The sequence below is a fragment of the Oenanthe melanoleuca genome, chromosome 1, assembly GCF_029582105.1.
Source record: "Oenanthe melanoleuca isolate GR-GAL-2019-014 chromosome 1, OMel1.0, whole genome shotgun sequence".
Taxonomy (NCBI): Eukaryota; Metazoa; Chordata; class Aves; order Passeriformes; family Muscicapidae; genus Oenanthe; species Oenanthe melanoleuca.
Genome location: NC_079333.1, coordinates 84,977,013 through 84,999,287, shown reverse-complemented (window position 1 = coordinate 84,999,287; position 22,275 = coordinate 84,977,013). Strand labels below are relative to the sequence as shown.

The 22,275-nt window shown below is 38.5% G+C and overlaps 1 protein-coding gene across 2 annotated transcripts in view; it reads right to left on the bottom strand.

Annotated features, from left to right (window-relative positions):
* The window catches only part of LOC130256642 (opsin-3-like), a 79,955-nt gene that overhangs the window by 24,680 nt on the left and 33,000 nt on the right, over positions 1-22,275 (bottom strand). For both annotated transcript variants that reach the window (XM_056498450.1, XM_056498459.1), the window contains exon 4: positions 1,749-1,982. In XM_056498450.1, the coding sequence (XP_056354425.1) occupies positions 1,749-1,982 (234 nt within the window). The remainder of the gene's footprint in view (positions 1-1,748; positions 1,983-22,275) is intronic.

Below are 22,275 nucleotides of genomic sequence, written 5' to 3'. Positions count from 1 at the left end.
ATCCGTGACAATTCCCAGCTAGGCATGAAGACCAGGAAAGCTGAGTGCCAGGAAGATTAACAACTTCTTTTCCATGAGGTGTTAAATTTACAGGAAAGTGTGAGAACAGCTACAGAGGTGCCAAGAGCAGCATTGAATGGGGATGTTACTATTGTTCCTGCTCTGAAAGGAGGAGGAACAAAGGGATGGGTTTCACCTTTTTGAGTGAAGCACATTTCTCAGTTAGTTAAACCCAATTATTTTCACTGCCAATCCACAGTGGCACAGCAGAGGAGAGCTGCAGGTTAATGCTTTCATTAGCTAATTTCATTAGCTATCATTTTGGTTTGATTAGCAAAAAGGATCTATCTCAAACCTGACCAAGCTCCTCCCCTTCAGGGTGGCTCATCACATCTCCACTTGTAAAGACAACGCCAAAATGTATCTGCTATCAATACTATACAACCTGGTCCAGTTATCACAGCACAATCAGATTATCTCTCAGTCAAGGACCTCAGTCAAAGTGTTGAGAGAATAAAGAAGCAAGACAGATGCTACTGTTGAGAAGTTTTCATAAGAATTTTAAAAGATAAGGGGGAAAAGTTACTGTTTTTCTTCAGCATTAACACTTTTTAAATGGGATGTTGTGTTTGCTTCAATGTCAGCTCAAACTAGACATTGGAAATGAAGCCCTGGTCTTGGGCAAGGCAATAGAACTTTTTCCTTCTGATTTCAGGAAGGTTTCACAGCTTGCTTGAGATTTTTCCCCTCAAATTCCAAGAGTAGATTACTTTGTTGCTTAAGAAATTTAGGTTAGATGAAGCAGGCCAAGAATGATCTCAGGCTGTGGCAAATCTTGAATGTATTTGGCTGTTGCATTTAACTCTTCCCTTATCTCAGCTCCATAATAATATAATGCTGCTGTTGATAAATACCAAGGGTGGGCTCCAGCATACACATCCAGCAAGAAAGGATAAAGGGTGTTTCATAATAATGTAATGGACACAATGAAGAAAGAAAACTGAGAACAACCTCTAACACCTAATCTAATAAAAAAAAGTTTTCATAAACTATGCAAATTTTTTAGATTGCCTACTGCAAAACACTTTTAAAACTTCCAGACCTGCCATTATCAAACTTCAGAGTAAGAATTGTCAACACAGAAACATTAGGAGGCTCACTTGTGAGCACTGAAAATGGCATTTTCAGGAATGAGGGACCTGAACTGGATATAAGCATTTTTAGAATACGCCTTGGTGCCCATGAGACAAGTCATTATCTCTTTTGGAATGTAGCTGAACTGTGAATTTAACAGTAAGGATGTAGATGTCCACAAAAACAGTAACTGCAATGATATTTGGTTTCAAGGGGGTCTATCATGAAAATGGTATTTACAAATGGTCTCATTTTGTTTTCAAGGTCATGAAATCCCTTTGTCTCCTTGTCCATTTTCCCCCCACTCCTCAACCTCACCAAACGTTTGAGTATTTTTCTTGTAAACACCTTTGGCAACTAACTCTGAAGGATGCAAATTAATACCCAGTGTGCCTTCAGAAGAACACAAGCAATTTCAGTAAGCAAATATTTTTCCATTCTTATCTAGCAGCATGCTGTTGTTTGCAAACACTTCCACCCCAAGGCTCCAATAGCTCCAAGCTCCAAGCTTTCAATGTCCTTAAAGATACATCTCTAAGAGTGGTAGTCACAATGGTCCAGAATGTCTGATGGGCCCTGAACAAAATACAATTTAAAAATAATGTATGTCTTACCTGCTTATTCATAAGTATGTAGATAATGGGATTGAAAACCGTGCTGCTTTTTGCTAGGATGGAAGGTATGATGCTTGTGACTGGAGTCACAACACCAGGCTTGCCAAAAGTTGCAAGTAGTGCAATAACCCCATATGGGATCCAGCACAGCAGGTAGCAGATGACTGTGGTGATCACCATGAACAGCACGTGGTACTCTCTTTTGCGGGCAGCGTTCTTGTGGATTTTTCCAACCTAGGGAAAGGTTTAAAAAGAGATAAAATTTAACAAGTGGAGCTGTTGGGTTTGACTGCATGAACAACCTGGGATCAGCAGTAACAGTCAACACTGTAGTTCCAGAAGCAAAGCAAATGCAAACCCAAGAGTGACTGAATGCAGTGAAAAGACTTTCATCCTCCCCATTAGGCACCAGGGGAAGCTCTGCAGAGACCACACCACGTGCCAGCACAAACCAGAGTCCCAGTGGAGGCTGGAGCAAATGTAGAAAGGTGACAAAGCATCTAGTTCTTAACAGATGTGAGGTCATCTGGAATTGCCTTCAAGGTATGGAATTTTGTGTAAATGTACATGTTTTCATTCAAATTATGCTGGTACACAGAACTTGCTTGAGATGAAGAATACATATACACAGCACATCTGAACCACCAGGAGTAGTTTCTGTTAAGGGTGTGGAAATAACAGAGCAACACTGAGACTGTGCTTAGCATCTCTGTCCTTGGATTCTTTCAACACTAGATAAAGCCTCAGCTGGCCTTGCATAGTGTTGGCCATGGACATACTTGGAGTGGGACACTAGAGAAGCCTTGAAGAATCACTTGATGAAGTTTTAAGTGGTAGGATTCTCTCCTTCTAGACTATTTCTTCCAGGTACTCAACCATTTTTGTAAAAGGGCTTCACTCCTGATAACAAGAAGAAAGGTTTTTGTGCTCTTAAAGAAGTGGGCTGAACGCTGATTCATTGTGGTTCATTGGGTTTTTTGGGGAAATGGAGTAGAATTGGCTATACAGGAAAAGCAGATGTAAATGAGCAGTTTCAAAGTCATGGTACAAGAGTCTGTCTTGTTACCATGAATTTGCCAGTAGTTACAGTGTGTGGGCAAATCTGCTGTGGAAGTATTTATAATCTGTGCTTCAAAATTTATTCTCCTTTAACCTGTACTGGATTGAAGCATCATGCCCTTTGGGAGTCTAGAGCTCTAAAATAAAGCTTCAACATTAAAACAGCAGCCAACTTTTATTTTTAAGCCTTGGTGTGAATACATTTTTCTGTAGACAGCTACAGAATGCTCTTCCTGTGTTTGGGCTGCTAAGTGCATTGGTGGTAACAGTGAGGAACAAGCTCATTTCCTAAAAATTAAAAACAAACACTGCAAGGAGGTTAATTTTGGAGACTGTCTCCACTGACTCTAGATGGAGACTCAGCACACTGCTCTCCTGAGGTTATAGTTGATTCCTCAGCCTTACCCCAGCATGTGTTTAGCAAACCCAGATGTGCCAGCAGAACTTCAGGAACTATTCAAATGTTTAAACCATATTGATGGAGCCTTGTACTCAGCCAAATCTAATTTATGTCCACTTTAAGGTCTTCTTGCCTCTTGAATGCACCTAGGGGAATTAAGCCCATGTAAAACTACAAACATAAAAAAACAAAAAATCAGCCCTGTGTTATGGAATAAATCCAAACTTTAATTAATCAAATAATAATAAAAAAAGTTTTAAATCAGTAGGTTTAAACTGTTGCAGGTAAATGAATAGAACAGTTAAAAGTGGAAGTCACCAACCACCACAGCCAAATATCATTTGACACATACCTTGCACATGCTAAGGAAATAGTCAGAGCTTTTTCTACTTTGTAGTGTGGGTCTTTTTGCATAATGTCTTTGTTTATGCATCAGATTGGGAGCTAAACACAGACATAGGTTGCAACCCTAGTAAAAAAGTAGCCCCAAGTCTTCTCAGAAAGGACAGACTTTGTTTTGTTATTGCTTTTTCGCAGAAAATCAAGAAAAAATATTTATTAGTTTTGGGCAGATGAAGCTAGTGTGTGTTTCATTGGCAGGAACATTTCCACTGAAACTCCAGATAGAATCAAACACTTTAGAAGCTGAGTCATAAAGAACTAAAAAGAAACTGTAACCATATTACTTTGCCTTCATATGTACCTTATACAGTCACTATATATATAAAAAATAAAAATATAAAAATAAAAAATAAATAAAGTCTATCCTTTCTGCCAAGACTTGGGACTACTTTTTTACTAAGGTTGCAACCTGTTTATTTTATAATTACTTTAGCTTGAAAAAAGGATTAATAATAGATAATTGTCAAATCCTGTATTGCTTATTTGTACTAAATTTTTCATGACTAATGAGAAATTTGTCTGACTGATGAATCCAGGATCCCATGTGAGCTGCAGCTGTGCTACAAATTAAATATTAACCAAGGAATGCAAAGCCCCAGTTAGCCATGGCATCCACAGCTGAAGATCTCCAACAAAGACAGAAGGATCAGGCAACACGTTTTTGTTCTGTGTTTAGATACCTATCTTGAAGAATTTGCAATAATCTGCACAGCCACAACAGAGACCATAAATGAAGAAAGGAAATATGTCTAAAAGTAGAGTGGCTGTGGATGTGATTTTGGCATGTATCCTTCAACTTCCACATCTTTAGGTCATTTCCATAGGAAGGGAAGTTTTGAAATCATGTACCACATTTGTCCTCACACTCTTGGTTTCATTGCCTTTTGCAGTTTTGCAGCCTACCTTTAAAGGTGTTACCTTTAAAAATTGTCTGCTTATAGGTACTGGAAGACCTCCAGCAAAATATAAGTCAGGTTCATGTAACCTATTACACTTCTGCAGGTGAAAAAGCAGTAAGACATTTTAACATTAAAATAATGCTATTTGTTATTTTAAAGCTACTGGACAATTTGAAGCAATTGCTACACTGTATTTTCAGTAGTCAGGTGGAAATGCTTCCCTGGATATCCAGCTGGCAGAAGAGTATCAGACAGTGATGAGAAAAAATAGATTCAAATAATATTCTAGAATAGCTAAGCTTGTAAATCTCTGTCTAAATGTGAACATACAGGGTATATATAACATAAATTTAAAACACTTGGAAGATCTAAACCACATTTTAAAATGACACAAGAAATACTGGCCCATTGGGATGAGACTGTACTTATAATGGCTAGGAAAAACTTCTTTGCTATAAACTCAATTGTTTTCTCTGGAACAAAGATCATCTCCTGCCAAATTTAGCAATATAGAGGTTGGGAAACCACTATATTTAAATCAAAGAAAGCTGGGGACTTGGTTGTTGAGGGGTTTTTAATGAGGAAATTGTGTTTCTCCCCTGCTTTCATCTTGGGAAGTAGCAGAAATGTTTTAGTTTTTCAGAACTCAGCTGGAGGCAGTGACAGGCAAGCCTGTCTAATCTCCAGCACTGAGCATAACAGTGGCACAATTAGCTCTGGTCTGGATTTGCCCTGCAGCCATGTGCATCTCACACATACCCAACACTTATTTCGAGTCAATCTGACACAAAACTGCTTAGATCAGGAGGGCAGCATGCTGAGCTTGTACCTTAGATGTGACAGGCCACAGAGTGTGGGAGAAGCCAGGGGGTGCTCAGTGAGGAGGCTGGCGTGGTAGCAGTGTCCTCAGAAGGAGCCCAAGTGACACACTGATCAGTTTACCTCAAAAGCTGCACCCACAGCTGACAAGGCAGCAGATACATCACACCCCAAGTGATGGGTGCACTGCTATTCCATGTTTTGGAAAAGATGAAACTGGGGAGCTCTCAGCAGAGCATAGAAAATTTCAACAGCACTGGTGAGAGTCTGGAGAGGCTGTAAACCAGACAAGGGGACCTTACAATATGGATGTGGAGGGGTTAGTAAAAAGAGATGCAAAGAGCTTTTGCTGTAACTGTGGAGTTGTTAGGTTGGAGATTCAAGAAAAGGATTCCAAATACCTGCTGTGACAGGTACTCTGCAAGGAGAGAGAAAGCCTTTAAACTGGATGCAGGCAAATGTGTGGACACAAGGACCCAGAGAAAAGGTACGACTTAGAGGAAGCTTGACTTCCCCTAAGGAGAACAAGTCTGTCCTTTCCCTAAAGAGAAGAGAGTGGGTCTGTCCTTGCAGCAGGCAGGTAAACCTTCCAAACACATGAACACTGCTGTACAGTGGTAGGGGAGATAATGACAGGACAGCAGGTCATAGGAAATGATTTTAGGTAACAGGTTCTGGTTACCCAATTTAGGCATTGTGGTTGTCAGTCCAGACCTCATCCCTGTCCAAGTCAACTGGTTCAGTCAGCTGTTCCTGGAGGGAGCAGCCAGATGGCAACCACAGCTGGGTCCATGGGATTCTGTCAGGCCAAGCTCTGGAGCTTTCCAGCCCAGACAAAGGAAGACAGCAGCTACCTGCCTCTGGGCAGGGATTAAAAATATTTAAATAATTTTTAGCCATCAAACAGCTTCATTTGGAGAAGAGCCCTGAGCAGCACCCTGCCCAAGGGGACAGCCTGCCCCTTCCTGTGCTCCAGAGCCAAAAGTTTGACCTAGTGCAGCCCCTGGCTCAGCTCTCTCTGGATTTATCTGGGCATGACTTATGAACCAAGGGAATACTGGGGGCACTTCACCTACTCAGAAGGCAGAAGTGCCAGGAAACACCTGAAGGGTGTTTGTGCATAGTGACTGTGAGACAACTGCAGAGGCACATGTGCAGTCAGTCCATCATATTCCCATCATCCATGGGCAAACTGGGTTTTTATATATATATCTAAGGAAAGAGAGCTGGGCCAAAGTTAGCGATTAAGAAGGGAAACTTCAATAATGAAGATCTAACCTGACACTTTTCAATTTCCCTCTGTTTTCTTTTTTCACATTTACCCTAGTCTCTCCTCCTTACTTAATGAAGCTTTTTTTCATAAAGAATTTCCTTCATATTTTAACTGCTCTCATTTTAAGCTGTGAACATCTTGAAAGGTTATGAATAATACATGGTGCATGTATATCATAACATCTTAGAAATCAGGGGTCCTGTTTGTAAGTTTTGTTACAAAAGCTTCTCCAGCTATTTATTAAGATGGAAAATAGTATCACTATATCCTGTGCACCAAAATAGGGGATGCTGTAAACATCATTTATGTAGCTTGCTCTAAACAAGCAATATAGAAATAGGGCACAAAGTGCTTTTTTTGTCATAGCTGATACTTTATTCCTGGATCTGTATTTGTGTCTAACACTCATATAACTATGTTTACTTCACTACTTCAGAACTGCACAGTGAAGACAAGGCTATTTATGAGCAGCAGTGTTTGTTGCCACCAGCATTTTTAAGTATCAGCTATAAGTGCTTGTTTTGACATGATCAAGTGTTTGACAGTACTACCAAAACCAGACACAAGTAAAATATTCATAATTATCTGAGGGAAGTCTGCCAATCTTTGAACATTTAGTCTACTACCTCTTCTTGAAATGAACAGAAGGCATCTAGACTTTCCATGCAAAAGCTGCAGTAGAGGAAAAAGCCAGAAAAAGATCATTCTTCCATCATGAGCCAGCCAAGTAAGACAGTCCTCTTTGTCACATTTCTAAAAGAAAGAAAATCAGATATGGCCTCCATTTATTGGTATGAATAAACCTCTACTAGACCTTGCTGTCAAACTAAGCAGTGACTGAAATGTCAGTTGTGATGAGCTTTCTCTTCTCCTATCTCTGTGGATTCTGTCCTCAGGCAAAACAAGGAAAAAAGGAGAAAAAAAACAACCACACCTCCAAAGCATGTAAAGCTCTAAATAGCTGTAGGAAACATACTCTCCAAGTAATCTATTTCTCAGTGTGAGCTACCCCAGAACCAGTACTGTACAGATTAATAATAAGGGGGATTAAATACTTTGTTGTTTAAAATAGGCAATCCTGGGAAAAGAGGATTCACTGGCTTAAAAATAAACGCCTCCTTTGTTAGCAGATAGGTGGCTAAGTTCAAAATGAGTGAACACTGAAGAGATGTATTGTCCTGTGGAAGTGGAGAGTGAACAGAAACATCTGTTTTGGGTCATCTTAGAATTCAATGGGGCTTGGCTCTACAAAGCATTTACATTTATATATTCAGTGAGCAAACTGAAATTTAAGCATGCACGTGAGCATTTTGCTCAGCTGGGGCTACATAATGAGTTAATAGCAACAAATACAGAAGGCAGAAGCCATAAAACCACACAAGGGGCCATACAGCTAATTATTTTATGTCACTGTGAAATGTAGGAATTTAAGTCCACAGGAAGGATATTTTATCTGAGGACTGGTTTTATTGTAAATTTTTGTTATTGAAATGGGAATTAACTGCCCTAATGCCTCAAGGTGAAGTGATGCTTTAAATACAAAATTCATGGCTTTGTACATTGCCCTTAAAGCATAACTGCTATTGATGCTAAAATCATCCAAGTTCTATTGTGGACTTAAGGAGCACTATAATCCTCTTAGATGCAGGATTTTATTTTTTTTTTCCACTGCTAAAGGGCTTTTATCAGCAATTTGACTAACACAGTGAACACGTTCCCATAAATTAAACAAGGAGCTCATGGTGCCACTCTTGTCATTGATAATTCATGTTTTATCCTGACCTCCTTTATTTGCTGTGTATTTTCTAGAACCAGTGTGCATGAGAAGATTAAAGGTGTATATGCCTGCTATAATTTGGGTTGCATTCACAGTTTGGTTTTAGATAGAGAAGTCCATTAGACACTCTTACAAGGACCATCAAAGTCCAACTCCTGCCCTTGCACAGGGCAGCTCCAATAATTGCACCAGTGACTGATAGCATTGTCCCAACACTAAGTTTTGGAAATTCAACAAATCCAAGTGCCAGGTGCTGCACGTGGGTTGGGGAAATCCCAAAAGTTACTGCAGACTGGGAAAAGTCATTGAGGCCATTCCTGCAGGAAAGGAAGTCAGAGCTACCATTGATGTTTTCAATCAATGACAAAAAATAACATTTTGAAATATGTATATACATATATATATATTTATGCAAAAACTTATACACACCACACACTATATGTCATACAAATATATACACACATATTATATGCACACACACATATGTATTTCCATAATTATGTGAAAATTTTTACACCAGAGCCATCAAAGTTTGGAGAAGAAAGTTAGGAAAATGCAAGTTATGATGCAAGTGTTACTCACCATCCTTTTTACCTCATGAATTAAATTAACCACAACTTTTTCTACTCTAAATATCAATACTTTCTCTCAATCTGGGGAGTGAATTTAAAAAAATAAAATGTCAGAGTAATGTTTTCTGTGAAAATGGAGCTTGGCTATTCCCCTAGGTCCATTTTTGCAGGTATGTAAGCTCCCACTCACATTAATGCTACTTTTCACCAGGCTAGCACATGTGAGTGAGAACTCAAGCTTTGCTTTCCTCTGGATTGTTAGCTGCACTCCTCACAGTGAAATCAGATGATAAATCTCTCAGGCATCAACAGTCTTTCAGCACCTAACCACAATTACCCTTTCTCCTGGGGAGAGGGCTGACTTTTCCACACTTTACTGAGGGATCCCCTCCCACTTTCCTGAAAATTTCTACTGACATAAAGAAAGGAATCATTAAGGACATGTGGGTATGCCTTTGACATGTAGCTATTTATATTTAAATAAGTCTAATTGATGTACTTGGATCTGCTTGTCAAATCCTATGGACCCAACAAAGAATATAAATACAAAGTGTTTTCAAAGCTCTCATCTAATTGACATCTTTTAAAAATATAGGAATTATGCCAAAAATAGCCTGAAAATGTTCTCCTCCAGATGCTTTCCCTCAAATTCTTATGCACTTGCCATGGCACAGGTGCAGTCAGAAAAAAAACAACACAAAACCATTTCAACCCTGAGACATCTGTAAGTCTTTAATTCTCCTCTCAGCAGGACCCTTAACACCCTCCTGATTTTAAATCCCACTCTACAACATATTACCATTTTTTTCAACACAGAATGACAAATTGGACATAGAAACAGCTAAGTTAGGCAAATTGAATTTAACCCATAAGGCTGAAACTCAGGTATACACACTTTTTTCCTTGGGAGAGGTGTACTCAGGACTGTGTTGCACCTGAAGAAGTTAGGGCAAGCAAAGGGAACTTGGCTTAGTGAGTTGTTGGCATTCATAAACATTTATTTCTCTTCTCACACAGAAAAGGAAGATAAGTTCCTTTTTTTGTAGCTTGTGGATTGCAGACATTCCTTTATAAATTGTATAAAATTGGTGGCTACTGGAAAAAAACAGAAACAAACCTGGTTATTTCTGCCTGATTTTTATATCTACCTAGAATAAGTAGAGAAATAAGTTAAGAACCAAACCAAAAACAACCCAACAACAAAATTCCTTTTTCTTGATAAAAATTTCATTCCTGCCCCCAACAAAACAAATTTTTAAAAATGTTCTGTTGGAGTTGGGGTAATGATAGCACTAGACCAAAATTTGACATTACAAGGTCAGCATAAATGATTGTAAGATCAGGGAATAGGTAAGGAAAGAATAAATAATTAGATATGGAGTAAGTACATCCATTCTCTAGTGTATATGTGGCCCTTTCTAGTGATTTGTCCACAGAGGTTTTTCTAGCCTGGTGCTACAGGCTCTGCCTCTTGTGATGCTGCCTTTCCCACTGGCACTTGCAGCCTTTTGGGAGAACCATCACAGCTTCAGTGTGGGTACATCCAATGCTTCCCTGAGCATCCCCTCAAAGCATCATTCCTCCTTACATCAGGCTCCACCACGAAAGGGAAGGCACTGGGCTGGTTCAGCCTCTCACACGCTGTCAGAAATGTTCTCTAAAGGGGGGTTCACATGGATCTCCATGCTTCACATGGAAACAAGGTGTAGGAAACTGTGTGTGGGAGTGCCTCCTCCAAGCCTGCAGCACTTGGAATTATCACTCCTTCAAAAATGGGTATGGAACTATTTGCAGAGATCCATAAACTCCATTTTCAGGAACCTTTTACAGGATATTTAAGGCATGTCATACCCAAAAGTGACAGAAGAAAAAACTGTGTAAATGATGGGAAAGGCTTTGAAGGTGTCAGATATAGCATAAGGCAGCTGGTGGGCAGAAATACAGCATGGAAAGGAATGGACTAGAGAAAAAAGTTCCTATCTAAAAGAATTGATCAGTTTATCCATGCCCAGATCTCTGAGACATGCAAGATCCAGCATTTATATCTTCTGACCATAGCTTTGTGATATGCAGTATGACATATAAAAACACACCCTGACTCCTACATAATACAAACAAGATGGGCAGTTGTGTTTTAAATACTATTCCTTGTCAGCATTTTGAACAGAACTAACAAAAATAAGATGCTTTCTTGTATAGCTCAAAACATTCAGATTTTCCAAATGCTTACAACTCAAGTGGATGAGCTTGTTGAGAGACTTCCAATTTCTACCCCCTGTATCCTTTCTGATGAAAGACTGTGGGTCTGTGGAAGCAATGATGCTTGAAAACTTGCAAGTTCTAGACACATATGGCTGAGGGAAGGATAAAAATGCCATTTTTTTTCCTTATTTCACCTTTACACCAGATTATGGCCTAAAGTGGAGCCATCTAGATGTCTTCCCTGCAGAGTCAGCATCATCATTAGAACACAGAGCAAAGGAGTATAAAAAAACAGATATATGTATGGGGCTTTTTTAGTAAAATGTCTTTGAATTATACTTTTACCAGCATACATGATTGTTCAACTCCAGATTAAACCAATTTTTTTCACTGGTCTATCTTCTGAAGTTGGATATATTTGAAAATAAAAGGATGTTATGTGTTTTCTAATGCAACAGAAACACTGGTATATGCATCCCAGAGTATAATAAACATGCCATAAAACATTCTCTAAGTGAAAACAAATGCCAAATGTGACAGAGTCAGCAAAGTTTCGGGTTATAGCTGCTGTTACATATTCACAAATCTGGCATTCTGAAAGTTTATATTATTTTGTCAGATGCACATTAAAATAAATAGCAGCTGGTGGAAGACAAAGGACTGAATTTCTCTCCTTTCCTATAATTTCATTTTCATGTTGTCATAAACTACTCTAGTACTGTACATTCCCTCTTACTGTGATGAAGTGGTTTTACTATCTTTGCAAATAAATATTAGGAATTCCATGAATTTTAATGCATTTAAAATCTTACAGCCAGAGGGCAGGAAGGCTTCTCGAGGGATTTGGTGTTGTCCTTCATTCCCCCTTCCCCTGTAAGCACTAAATGCAGGACAAATACTCCTCAATCAGCCTGAGAGTTACTGTCTAGTAGAAAGATATTTCATACCCCTGAACAACCTTCTCCAGAAGTTCAACACTTTTACCCTTACAAACCTTTTAGTAACATCTGATCTAGACCTTTATTTCCAGAAAATGTTTTTTGTGTCTTTCAAGTTTTTACACTTGAAAACTGTTCACATATCTGTTCTCAAAAAGCGCATATCTTGGCTTAACAAAACCAAGCAGACAGAGCACAACCAAGTTCAGGTGTTCCACACCTCTGCTCACCTGTCCCACAAAAATATCTATTCTGTTTGCAAAGATATCATGTTCTCAAACCCACACATTGTGTGGGACTCACTATTCAAATCAGGTCCTTTAGACTGTCCTGATTCCCAGCCTGTGTTTATTCATCTTGTGTGATTTCTCATTATGCAAAACCCTGCACTTGCATTGACCAATCCTGATGTTAACTGAGTTTAATTACAGATCAATATCATGAATGAAAGTGCTGAAAGCACTTGACAGATCTCTAATGAAATGGGCACCTTAAAGGGCATCCTCCAGGACAGTATTTTCCCAGTTGCTAAGGGCATGTCATGTGCAAAGAACTTGAGTTGTATCACTACTAGTTTCCCTTTTATCCTCTACATCAGGTTAGCTGTCAAAATGTGAGTACAGTTGATTCTGGTCAACTTTTGAGCAGCTCATGCTGGCAGTTCTGATACAGAATATTCAACTACAAAGACTTAAAAGCCTATTTAGAGTAGTGGGAGAAAGAAAAAACTTTTCTACCTGCTGTTTGGTAGTGGATCATTGGGAAGCAAAACTCCTTGTCTGATGTTTCTGCACTAAATGGACAGACTGATGGATAGAAAAAAAGATTTTTCTCTTATGAATCCTACTAAGGATTAGTAGGCCACCACTAAGCCTATTAATGCTGAGTAAGTGTTAAAATTGCCCACAGCACAGAGCATTCTGTGAAGTGAGGATCTACTGAGTATTTCCTGCTGACTTTGCAACAGGCCACCAATGGTCTCCACTGAAATGAGTTCACCAAGCTTGCTTAAAGGCAGGTCAGTGATTTTTACAGTCACCATCATCACTCAGGGAAGAAGTGGCAGTTTTATAGCACTAATAGTCCAGCTGGCATCCTACTGGCATTTCTAGGAGAAAGCCAGGCATTTGTGAAAGTGATGAGCTGTGTTAACATCACCAGACTGAGATAAATCCTTGTCATTTCTCTGCCGAAAGAGCACAATAAAGATAGTGCTGACACACAATTGTAAAGTATACTGATGCTGAATTATACTTGATAGGGAAGAGAAATATTAAAAATAAAATGTGCAACTTTGCAAAACTTGGTTAGTTGGCAAGCTCCATTTCATTTTTATATGTGAACTGTAATCATGCATAAAGTAAAACACATCTTCCTGCTAGGCATACTTTGGAAGAAAACAGTGAAAAACATCAAGAGTCCATCAGGTTATACTGGCTTTGGTACTACTAATTCTTTTGAATCCTGACAGCTCTGAGCCCGTGAAAGAATATTATCATAGTAAAGAAACAATTTCAGTAAGAAAAAGACCAAAATAACCTCTTAGAAGATGACTGGGATACAAGACATCTGGGTTTGGAACTTTACTTTTAAATAATATTGGTTTTCCCCAAAATTGGTTTCTCATTTGTTGAAGAGGAGTAGTATAGCAAACATAACTGTTGTTACTCTGCTCCTGTACAAAAGGTAGCATTTTTATAAATTATTCCTTCAGGTAGCACAGACTTCTGGGTTTAGGGGTGCACAATCAGTAACACAGTACTGATGACAACTGAAAACAATCAATACAGATTCCAAATGTTGTATCCTAGCAGAAAAATCATTATCACTCTGTAATGTTTTTGGTTTTGGTTTTTTTTTTTTGTTTTTGTTTTTTTTTTTTTTTTTTTGGTGGTGATTAGGATCTTGAAAGAGTAAAGTGGCAGCTGAACAGATGGCAAACTGGTCTGCCAGTGAGACCACTGACTGTGTCCAAGAAGACATCAGTTCATACAGCTGCAGGTCTTTTTCAGCAGCAATCTAAGAGTAATCTAATATAGGGGTTCCATTAGAATGGTTCAGTAAGCAAACATTATCATTACCTTAATGTATGCTTTAATTTAGAGGAAAATAATTGTTATTAGCAAGCTTTTGTTGAGTAAGACTGAGGAATGAGAAGGAGAGAAAAGGACAGGAGAGGATGGGAAGGGGGAGCTGGGAAGGAGGAGCAAAGGAAAGGAAAAGGGGAAGGCAAGGGGAAAGAAGGAATTGGTGTGATAAGGTCAACTCTTGCTCACTTATGAAGTTGTACTTGGAAATTCCGAGCTCATGTTCTGCTTCTGAAACACTATCTACACACACAGGGCTCTCAGTGGTACTCTGTATGGGCCAGGATGCTTTCCAGCTGGGATCATATTATATTAATCATATTATATTTTTCATATTATATTAATCTTGGAATATGGGATTTCACCTTGAGTGTCTGAAATGTAGTACATACTTGAAAGATTGTAATATTTGAATGTTGGTTTCTGAGGATATTTCTCTCACTTTTAATCTCTCATTGAATACTATTTCTGTAGCTCTGATAGGACTTGTTACCCTTTTTGAACCTTTTCTGTTTTTCTTGTATTCTATTCAAATGGATGACCAGTACTCCTTACAATATTCAAGTTTACACAATGGTATAACAATATTGGGGATGTTTCTTTCAATTCCTTTCCTAGCAATTTCTAACACCTTGTTTGATTTTCCTGAATAGAAAATGGAATTTTTAATTAAATTATTCAAACTAGCTCTGCCATGTCTTTGAAGGGTGATAACCAAGATCCCTTTATCATACATGTATGTATATATATGATGTATGATAGTTACTTTGCACATATAACTGCACCTTAGGTTCTGGTCTGTCACCTGGTATTGCCCACCTCACCCTTGATCTGTGACATTGCAGACAAAGCTACTCACAGACCTTGTTCTCAGCTTTCCTGCTTCAGACAATTGTTTTTGGCCATTGTCCCTTGTTCTAATAGCTGCACTCACTTCCCAGTTGATGACCTCCATGGATATTTACTGTCAGTCTGCTAAAGGGGGCTGTAACTACTGAGGATGGACTTGCAAGGAAGAGATTTTTTTATGACTTAAAACAATTAAAAAAAAAAAAAAAAAAAAACAACCGGTTTTATGACCTAATTATATACATATATATATATATATATATATATATATATATATATATATATATATATATATTACAATTACAGCCAGGAAAAATCAACACAGATATTTTTAACAATTCTCTAGAATTCCTTCTAATTCTAATTTCAATAGGGTCAATACATCTGGGATAATTAGGGTCCAGATATAAACTCTTCTAGCAATGGTTCACTAACAAGTCCAACCCTCTTCAAGTCAGTGTTTATTAAATATAGATATTTTGCAAGTTCAGCTCACTTGTAAGCAACACTTTTGAGTTTTGGGACAGAAAAATTCTTCACAGAGCAATCAGTAAGTATGGATAGATACAGTTAAAGCCAGTATAAAACATGTCCAGTGTGAATTTAATGACCTCAGAGATGGTGTAGTCATATAAAATTCCACCATTCTTCTGGAAAGGCTGAAACTAATGGAGTAGTACCTGTACCTCCCTCAGGAAAGGTCAAAGTAAAAAGAAGAATGAGTTAACAAGACAATTCAGCAGGCTGGAATTGTATTTCTTTTAACTTGACATTTAGACTGAATTAACATCCTGAACTTACTTGGCAAGCAATGGAGACAAAAGCAAATCCATTTAATTATATATTGAGAAAATTCAAAATGTTCCAGGCTGACATGACTAAGCACCTACTGAGCCTTGACCATCGTGGATTACAGAAGAATAAGCAGGGCAGAAGAGCATTTACACTGCTGAGCACTGAAAGAAAACATACAGAAAGGAAATTCTCCCAGGAGTAGCACGCAATTAACAAAAGGCCAAGGCCAGGCTACCAACCACAGTTACACATTTTCTTCAGAAAGATTAAAGATTGATGTAGAAAGGCCAGGTTGGAGCAATGTGAAAGTCAGTTCTTTCAACTTGACATTTAAACTGACCTAATATCCTGAAGTTGCTCAGGGAGTGAGAGAGAGAAAAGTATCAGGTAAGGCCTTTAAGGAATTTTATTGAGCTCTTGCAAGCCATAACAATAGAGAAAGAAGAAAGCAATATTGAAGGTGAACTTGTTAAATGGACTTTCCCAGAGATAGGTGTTTTTAAATGCCCAGCTCCATGTTGAGAGCATCAGAGCAGAGTGCTACTGGCATTTCAGCAAGGATAAATGCAATCAGGAACTAGTGGCAATATTCATTCTATTTTCTGTGCAAGGCAGTAGCTTGTATGCAATGTTTTACAGACATATAACCAAATTTTTAAGTACTCTTAATGGGAGTGCCAATGGGAATTAAAAAAATGTGTATACTTCCATGTGCTCCAGGTAGGGAAAGTTCCATTCTTTATGGGAGTGTTCACTCAATTTTTGTTTGTCTGGTTGTTTTTTATTTAGTCTCAAAATATTTATTAATTTCTTCCTTTTGAATTTCTGTGCAGGTTGGTTTTATTCAAACTTTGTTTATATTTAATCTTTAATAGGCCAGATATAAGTAGCAAGATCTCAGGTAAATGGAAATCTATCTTGCCATGTTTGGGGCAGTTTCAAGTGAAGTGTTATATTACCAGATAAAATTAACATTACAGCCTTCTGAAACTGCAATAATGTGCCTCATCTGCCGTGTAAGTGACCAGAAAAAAATATTGCTGAAATCCCCTTAGAAAACATCTTTCATGTATTTTCTTAGAAGCTTTTTAGTTGACAGGTCTCCTATTTAAATTCAGATTGCCACTCTCAAGTCCAGGAGAAGGTCTGGAATATACCCCAAGGCAACTCTAGCACATACTCATCTGTGATTAATTTGGCTGCTTAGCAGATGTCAGTTGTACTACTAAAATTCAAATAATCACCCATTCATTGTAAGCCCAGGTGACTCCACCTCAAGCCAAAGACCATTGTTTGTTGTTTTAAGATGCATATGGTGTAGACATTTTAAAAGAAGAATCATGGGGAGAAAATGCTTAATGAACAGGGAAGGGAAGTCTCAGGACCCTAAACATTATAAATTAAGAGTGAATGTTCACTCTTTTTAGTTTTATACCTTGAAATAACAAGGGAAGAACAAATTAAGACTGCAAAGGGGATAGTGGTTAACTTACAATGAAAACTGTATGAAATAGAAAAGTTGGAGAATCAACAGATTAAAAATAACTTGAGAAGTAGAGTAAAACACCTTATGCATATTTCTCTGAAGGAAACATTGGCTAATTATGATCTTAGCTTTTGCTTTCCTATCCTTTACTTGTGCACAGGGATATTGGTTTACTGCATAAGGGTTCCTGAGCTTTTTTAGTATGAAGATCTTTATAATTAAGAAGCTGAAGAGTTCATCTAACTACTGCATTACTAATGAAGTGAAATTGAAATACAACTTCTGCCTAATAAGAAGAAATGCAAAACTGTCTATATGATGCTATAGATGGGTAGGTATAATTTCTCCTGGGAAGGTTTGGACAAGAGCTCCTTCAGTAAAGGAAGCTCCCCATAAATCAAACGTCAGGGCAAACTGAAAAGTGCCTGAACTTTATCTCTTTTCTTCCAGCAGGAGCAGAAGTTTTGAAAAGCTGTATGTTAGTATTTGATTTTTAAAAGCCTCAGAAACCTCTGCTCTACATAGTTCACAGGGATGGGTTTCACCCTACTGGTAGCTGTTCTCCATAGGGGTGCAGTCTGTTTTCCCAGACCTGCCCTGGAGCAGCCACCTGGCCCCAGCACTTATTCCCACTTATTCCCCTGCCACACATTGCAAACAAAAATTATTAGTCCCCCAGCTGACAGCCCCAAGTTGCTGTGCTCTAAGATTATATTCTACTATTCTATTTAGTTACTAAGGCTAGTAACTAAAGGAACTTAGAGGATTTGCCATCAATTATTATTGACTCAATTAATCCAATGTTGTCTGAAATATAAATCTGTGTTTAAAATATTATTGGCCCTATTTCTACTATAATTTTTCACTTGTGACAGTGGCCCTCACTTTGCTGTCAGACCCAATGGAATGAGTATGTATAGTAAGACAAAAGATACTTGTCAATATAAGTATGACTCCTGCTTCAATCTACTACAGACAGCACAAGCTAATTTCCACAAGATGGAGACAAGTAGTCTGCAAAGCAGCAACAATTTAACCAAGGGGAAGAATTCTATAAAATATCTTGGCTGTTTATTTTAACAACAAATGGGGGGAAAAAAAGGCAATAGTCCTATAAACCTCACAACAAAACCTGTGGTAATACAGATACTGCATGAACATGAGAGAACACATTCTTAGAACATCAAAATGAGTGTGAATTCTCAACACTTCTTTGCTGTAATGATGAGACAAAGTGAGGTGAACACCAGTATTTGCACCTTTACCCCTGTTAAACCCCAGGGGAAATGAACTATTATGTGCATGAGAGAGCTGCATGTTTATTATCATATATGCACACTGAGCAAGGTGGAGAAGATGGAGAAGGTGGGAAAAGCTTGAAACACAGAAATACCCTTAACATTCTATAAGACAGCTACACTGCAACAGAAGTGTTTCCTTGGCAATTTACAGATCAGCTAAGGTCAAAATAATTCCTAGCACAACACATTTGCACTGGGAAACTTAATCACAAAAATGGAAATATCCTGTGGGAACATGCAAATTTTAGATATTTCTGGTGGTATCCAGGTGTCCCTGGGCTTCTTGACAATATGCCTGACAGAAACCAAAAAATGCCCAGCCTGTTAGTGCCTTGTTACCTCACAGAGCTATTTTATTCAGGACATGAGTCTCACAGGCATTTTAGGCCATTTTAGGCTCCAAGGATTTCCAGGATCTTTGGTTCCATTTCACTTTGGCTAAGCACTGCTGTACAAGGGAATCAAACCTTAGTGGTTTCAGGGTCAAGAGGATATTGTTTTATTTTTAACATCTAAATGTTCCAGAGGAGGATTATGTAAAAATAAAATCCTGATGCATTGCTGATCTGTGAAAAATAGTGAGGTCAAGATTTGTGTTGTGTGTGTCCCTCTTATTTAAAAAAAAAAAAAAATCTCCATCAAAAATCCCTAATTGGAAAAAGACCAGAAAGTCTATTTCTCAGGCAGATCTATTTAAAGTAGTATCCACATTAGTCTGAGCCAAGAAAGAAAGTCAAAATCTTAGACATTCACCAGCACACAAAGCACTTTTTCATACAACAAGCTGTTTTAAAAAAAAAAAAGAAAATTCCAGTTTTTGTAACACCTGCACACACATAAATTAAAACTAAACCTCCTTGGAAAAGGAAGACATGGATTAGGTGCAATTTTTTAAAAGCATGAATAACTACGTCCATCCTACTGCACAAAACTACTTCACAAAGTGAGATAAAGCTCTTGTCCCTAATCATCCATCCTGCTCAAGTGTCAGCATGCCTGGATCCCAGCAGTTTTCACTCAGAACTCTCTGAAAAGGTGCCCAAAAATATCAATGGCAACTCCCAGTGGATGGCATGGGAAAGGCTGCACCAGGTTTGGCTGCATCCTTTCTACATTGACCTCAGCTTGTGGCTCAGGCTTGCACTCACACACACCTCTGCTCTGAGATCAGGGTGTAGCATGTCAATTTTCAGCTCCACACTAGAGGAGCACCCAGCTCTGCTGAGCTGGAACTCAGCCCTTTTCTTATTTTAGACACTTTTGTTTTGGCAAATAAAGAAGATATGAACTAGCATCTTCAAGGGACGTGCAAGGTCCAGAGGATGCTCAAAGCCAAACTCTGTGTAGTATGAACATAAGCAGTTTGTATATTTGATTCAAGGTCAAGGAAGGTTCCTGACCATGTAGAAACATGTCAACATTGCATATGCAGACTTATCTGCATGCAAATAAGACTCTGCTCCTGCATGCAGAGTCCACACAAACACATGGAAAAAAATTTGTTCTACAGTGTGTGTGATTTAAAAGACTTACCTGCACACTTCAGATAAATGTTAAGTTTCAAGATGGTACAAGGCTAAAGACAACATAAGCTTGTATCACTTGCAAAATGTTGTACTGCCTCTCATTTACTCTGTTATATTCATATCACATCTGGGTTTAGCTCCACTCAAAATAAGTGCTGGTTTCATAAAGAAAGCATACATGTTTCAGTCTAGCTCTTTAGCAGGGTATAACACTCATCATTAAAATATAGGATAAAGTAAGTGATAAAAATATTGCAATACAAGTAATCATTGAGCAAAAGTAACATCCATTACAGGTAGGTTAGACCACCTTACTTTTAGTGAGGTTAAACTCAAGATACAGGATTAGAAAACACTGGAGATGGTAAGGCAAATCTTACTGGGTTTTCTCACCTTTAGTTTTTGGATGAAATAGCTTTAGTGACAACTATCCAGGGAATCTAAGTTTTGTCTTATTTAATTTGTGGTGAAAAAGTATTGATAATGAATGATCATAATAATTAATTTACATAGTTTAATACATTTCTATTATTAAGATAATACAAGCTTGACAACTCAGTTGCATTCCTCTGGCCATAAACCTTCAATCTGTGATCATACAGAGGTACTCAGGCAGATGTGCAAGATTCAACTGAGATGGCAAAAAAATCCTACCTAGTGGGTAGCATTATGAACTAATGAGACACTGGATTAGAAACTTTGAAACAAAGTTTGTTCTAGATTTCACATATTTAACTTATTTTATATGCTTTTGATTTTCATTCCATAAGCACTTAGTCATTTTGCATCTCTTTCATACCTCTGTAGCATGTGGTTATTTCACATCATTGTTCTCCACTATATGATCAAGTTCTCAGGTAAAATTATTTCCTTCAGCTGCTGCTAACATATAATGCCTCAGGCAGCTTTGGGATTTTCAGCAGTGGAAAGGGGGCTAAATCACAGAACCAATGAACAGTAATAGCTATTACAACTGCCCCTGGCCAAACCTTGGAGCTGTAAGTAACATGGGACTAATGGTGAGATGAAATAAGATGAAAATTCAAAGCAAACATCCTTGTTAACTCACTCTGCTCCACTAGGAAAGAGCAGAAGTAGATTTTGGCTTGCAGGAGATCTTACAGCATCTTCCAGCAACTAAGGGTGACCTACTTACAAGAAAGCTTGAGAGGGACATTTTACGTGGGCATGTAGTGATGGAACAAGGGTAATGACTCCAAACTGAAAGAGGGCAGGTTTAGATTGGATATTAGGAAAAAAAAAATCTTTACTGTGATAGTGGAGAGACATTGGAACAGGTTGTCCAGAGAAGCTGTGTCCTGGAACCATTCAAGGACACATTGGATGGGGCATTGAGCAGCCTGGTCTAGTTGAAGATGCTCCTGCCCATGGAAGGGTGTTGGAACTATGTGATGTTCAGTGTCTCTTCCAACCCAACCTCTTCCATCATTCTGTGACTGTGACTGAAGGCTTTGCTCCATACATTATGGCTGGAATGCTGTGAACCAAGGCCCTTGCTTTGACTTCCCTCCTGGGCTGCACTGGCTGGGGACTGGTTTCACACAATGGCACAGTTAATGTGCAACCCAGTCCATGGTGGTCACTGGGGGAGGAAGCCTTTGGCCATTCCAGGGGAGGAAGCCTTTGGGCATTGCACATTTCTCCTCTTCATGGCACAGCAGCCTCCCCTTGCACACAGACCTTCAGAAGTGTTTCTCTGGGGACAATGCCACATTGCTGCTACATGTAGGACAATTAATTCTCCTCCAAGTCTTCAGCCAGCGAGTTTGCCTGAGGTCACAAGTTGGTCTCTGAAGTGGAGTTCAACTACAGAAGAGTAAGTGTAGCTAAGTTCTTACACGCTGAAATGAAAGTACAAAACCCTGCATGTTTTACAATATGAAACACCCTTCTGTATATTCAACCTTTCCAGTTTAAGTAGTGAGAAAAAAAATCTCATGATTTTTCCTAAGAAGAAAAACCTTTCCTAAATTGTAGCCTGAACTGAGGTGTTATGAGTGCTTGGTATTGATGTACACCATTTGCTGTAAACTGAAAGCCACATGAAACCACAGGCTATTTTTTATGGACATAATGCATCCAGAGATTAATGGATCAGGTCTTAAATTTCTATTAGCTTGT